The sequence below is a fragment of the Mastomys coucha genome, unplaced genomic scaffold (genome assembly GCF_008632895.1).
Source record: "Mastomys coucha isolate ucsf_1 unplaced genomic scaffold, UCSF_Mcou_1 pScaffold13, whole genome shotgun sequence".
Lineage (NCBI taxonomy): Eukaryota > Metazoa > Chordata > Mammalia > Rodentia > Muridae > Mastomys > Mastomys coucha.
Genome location: NW_022196895.1, coordinates 73,602,173 through 73,606,542, shown reverse-complemented (window position 1 = coordinate 73,606,542; position 4,370 = coordinate 73,602,173). Strand labels below are relative to the sequence as shown.

The following is a 4,370-nucleotide window of genomic DNA, read 5'->3' as shown; positions in this document are numbered from 1 at the left end:
TGCCCGGGAGACCGCGTTGAGTAGTGGAACCAGAGGAGACGCGTCCCTGAAGGTCGCCTAGGGCGGACTGCGTAGACGAAGAGCTAGGTTATTAGTGCCAGTGGGGTTACACTGCAGTGCAGAGGCAGTCCGGGTCGGGGTAACTCTTGAACAGCGCACCCACCCAGAGGCTTTTAGTCCTCAGGTCCTGAGAACAATCTGAAATTACTGAAACTGTTTCTTATTACTAGTGTGTGTGTGGTGTGTATGTGCATGTGCGCCCAGAGAGCAATCCTCTCCTTCCACCGTATGTGGATCCTGAGAAAACAAACTCAGGTCAAACTTGGAGTGCAAGCACTTTACCCACTGGCCATCTTGCTGGCCCCCTATTCGCCTTTTTAATAAATATCCAAATCTTTTTTGAATTGAAAGGTTTTATTATGTATTTGTTTGCATGTGTGTCTGCACCGTGTTTGCCTGGTGACCCCAGAAAGGCTGAAGGTCTTGTGGAACTGGAATTACACATGGTTGTTAGCTACCATGTGGGAGCTGGGAATCAACCCTGGGTCCTCAAGTACGGAAGCTAATGCTCTTAACCTTTGTTCCATTTTTACAACCCAAGTACCCAAATCTTATAAGGCATTTGATAGCACAAATGAAAGAATTGAAGTTCTTTAAGGTTCAGTCTAAAAGAATCTTTTCTGAGACGCTGCGCCGGATGACTCAGGCCTGTAATCTCAGCTACCCTGAAGGGGAAGTTAAAGGATGAAGATTAATAAATTCAAGGCTACTCTGGTAAGAACCAGATCTTGTCAATCAACGAACCAGTCAGTAAAGGAGCTGAAAACAAATCTCAGTGGTAGAGTGTTCGCTTAGGGTGAGAAGACCTTTGCTTCAATCCCCAGTTGGGGAAGGCAACGGGAAGAATCCTGTGTAGATTAAATAGGTTCAAAAACTCTAATCATCACAATGAGTTTGATTAGAAGAGTTGACAACCCTGCAGAGAGTGATCCAAAATCAAACAGCACCACTCTAGATTCAGATAAGGCTCAAACGGTCCTCTGCCAACAGCTACTTTTGTGATCCTGGGGGTTCTCGTAGGCTTTTTCTTTGGAGTAAAATAGAGATAATTTATTTTCTATTTCTCTCCCTGTCTCTCTCTCTGAAACACACACATACTCTCACCAAATAATAAATAATATTAAATAATAATAAGAATTAAAATTCCGGGCTGGTGAGATTCCGGGCTTAGTGGGTAAGAGCGCTGACTGCTCTTCTGAAGGTCCTAAGTTCAAATCCCAGCAACTACATGGTGGCTCACAACCATCTGTAACAAGATCTGATGCCCTCTTCTGGAGTGTCTGAAGACAGCTACAATGTACTTACATGTAATAAATAAATAAATCTTAAAAAAAAAAAAACAACAAGAATTAAAATCCCTATTGGTGTTAATGATTTTTGTTTGCTTATTTGTTTTGGTTTGTTGTTATTATTATTGCTTGTGGGTTTGTTTCTTTGTTTGTTTTTGAGATAAAGTCTTACCCTGTGAGGCAAGCCTGGACCACATGGCGATCCTCCAGTTCCAGCCTTCTGAATGCTGGGATTACAGGTATGAGCCACCATATCTGGCTAAGTTGACATTCTTAAAGTTCTTACTGTAAGCACCCCTTCTGATGTCCACCTTCCTCTAAATAAACAGCAATGTGACAGAAGTCGCACTTGACTCCCCAACAGCCAGCTGTCGGGTCTCTTTCAGGCTGCACTGGCTGCTGTGAATGAAAGGACTATCAATCAATAGCCTGCCATCCAGACTACCCTTGTGCCAGCACCATCAGTTTTTGGGAAAAGAAAAACCACACAACAGCCACCTGTGCTGGCAGGCACCTGTGCTGGCAGGCACCTGTGCTGGCAGGCACCTGTGCTGGCAGGCACCTGTGCTGGCAGGCACCTGTGCTGGCAGGCACTTGTAATCCCCACGCTTCGGAGCTGGAAGTAAAGAGAACAGAGGTAGAAGGTCGTTCTTGGCTACATGGTGCCCATTCCGAGAAAACTGCTCCACAGTGCAGCTGGTCAGCTAGAGAGTAGCCAGGGCAGGAAGAGAAGGGGAGCACCTGGAGAAAGATTTCTATACAAGAACTGGAGCGCTCACAGGGTTGAGGGTGAGCCCCCTGCTCCCCCCTGCTTCCTACTGCAGCTGTTTGCTGCTGCCCAGCTGGATTCTGGGGTTGTACCAGCTCCTCTGAACATTTACTTCTTAGGCATGCTTGATATGCCTTAGGCATGAGGTATGTTTGAAACAGAATAAGGAAAGACTAGGTGCACAGACCTATAATCCAAGCATTTGGGAGGTGGAAAGAGACAGGAATATCAAGAGTTTACAGTTGCCGGGAGGTGGTGGCGCACACCTTTGATCCTAGCACTTAGGAGGCAGAGGCAGGTGGATCTCTGAGTTCAAGGCCAGCCTGGTCTACAGAGTGAGTTCCAGGACAGCCGGGGTTACAGAGAGAAACCCTGTCTCGAAAAACCAAAAAAAGAAAAAAGAAAAAAGAGTTTACAGTTATCTTCAGCTCCATACTAAGTGAGAGGCCAGCCTGAGATATGTGAGAGATGAGAGATGAGAGATGAGAGATGAGAGAGAGAGAGAGAGAGAGAGAGAGAGAGAGAGAGAGGACTCAATAGGTAAACTGCTTGACATGTCGGTACAATGATCCAAGTTTGCTTCCCATGAGATACCCAATTGAATCTCAGTGCTGGGGAAGCAAGGACAGGCCGGTTCCTGTGGGTCACTGGCCAATGAGCCAAACTAATTGGCCAACTCCAGGTCCTGCTGAGAGACCTTTTCTCAAAGAACAGGGTAGGCATTGCCAGTCAACCCCTGCTTGCTCCAGTTGGCCCCCACTTGCTCCGGCCCAAAGATTTGTATATTATTATAAATAAGTACACTGTAGCTGTCTTCAGATGTACCAGAAGAGGGTATCATATCTCATGATAGATGGTTGTGAGCCACCATGTGGTTGCTAGGATTTGAACTCATGACCTTCGGAAGAGCAGTCGGTGTTCTTACTCGCTGAGCCATCTTACCAGCCTGCAGACACAAAATTTAAAATGTAGTAAAGAAACTTAAATTAATAAATCTTAAGGACATTTACATCCTTGATAGCAGAAACTATTGCTAAGATTGCTGTAGTGCCTAAGCCAGGGTAGAATAAAAAGTTAATTTTGTTTTGTTTTTGAGATAGAGTCTTATATCCTGGTTGGCCTCGAGATTGTACGAGAAGATGGCTTTAAATTACTGGTCATCCTGACTCCACCTCCCAAATGCTGGAATTTCAAATGTGTGCTACCAAATACACAGTATATCTGGGATATCCGACCCAGAACTTCCTGAATGTCAGGCAAGCAGTCTACCAATTCCTAGTTATGAACTCCAACCCCTGAGAGTTTTTGAGTATGTTTGCTTTTAATGCTATACCTCAGGATGACACAGAACTTACAGTGTCACTATATAATGGAGGCAGACCTTGAGCTCTTGGCAAAACTTGATTCAAGCGAGAATTATAAGAAATAAAAAATAAACAGCTTGTTTCTAGCAGCGCTTCTCATTTTGATGATTATAACGCAGAGGATTCGAGCCAGGGATGCGGCAGACCCAGGCCTGCAAAGCAGAGGCCTTTAGCCAGCCCTATCCGGGGGTTTAATTGGCCTGAAATCGGTAAAAACCACAACTCCCAGAATCCCCGGTCCCGGGGGCGTGCCCAACGGCGAGGGGGCGGGGCCTGGGGCGTTCCCTGGGAGGCTTTGAGAGTGAGGTGGCGGGAGCGGCGGCTATGGCGGCGCCGGAGGAGAAAGCATCGCAGGTGACTTCCGGAGCTGGGTCGGGCACCCGCTTATCCCTCCCGGAGCCACGCATCGGCTGGCCACCCGCCGCTGCTGGGTTGTTTTTTTTTTTGTCCCGATCCCACGGTGCGGTCGCGACCGAGACCCTTTGCGGGCCCAGAGGCCATGCCCTCCTTCCCCCGGTCTCCCAGCCGCCTTGTGGATGGAGCTCCTCGCTTCAGTCTTGGCCGATTCCCAGCACAAACCCACCTTGCAGCCTAACCTCGACCAGTCATTCGCTGCTGCTTCAGTATAGAATGTAAACCTTGCAGCCCAACTCCGGGAGTCTCCCAGCACAGCAGGGGTTTAGAATGTGTTGGGGGCCCGCTAGCTTTTCAGACCGTGCAAGGAATTATCCAATCACGCTTTCACATTCGTTTGTTAAGATCTGCCAAGTGAGGCAGGTTTTGTTTTGTTTTGTTTTCGTAGTTGTTGGTTGGTTGATTTTTCCTAGGGCTGCATTTGCAGCTTAGGGAAAGAATGACGTTCTTTGATAATGTCAATTTTTTCATTTG

The 4,370-nt window shown here is 47.0% G+C and overlaps 1 protein-coding gene across 1 annotated transcript in view; it reads left to right on the top strand.

Annotated features, from left to right (window-relative positions):
- Window positions 1-3,738: 3,738 nt before the first annotated feature.
- Haus1 (HAUS augmin like complex subunit 1) overlaps window positions 3,739-4,370 on the top strand; it is a 12,433-nt gene continuing 11,801 nt past the window's right edge. The window contains exon 1 of the mRNA XM_031366097.1: window positions 3,739-3,836. Coding sequence (XP_031221957.1) covers window positions 3,807-3,836 — 30 coding nt within the window. The 5' untranslated portion in view covers window positions 3,739-3,806. The remainder of the gene's footprint in view (window positions 3,837-4,370) is intronic.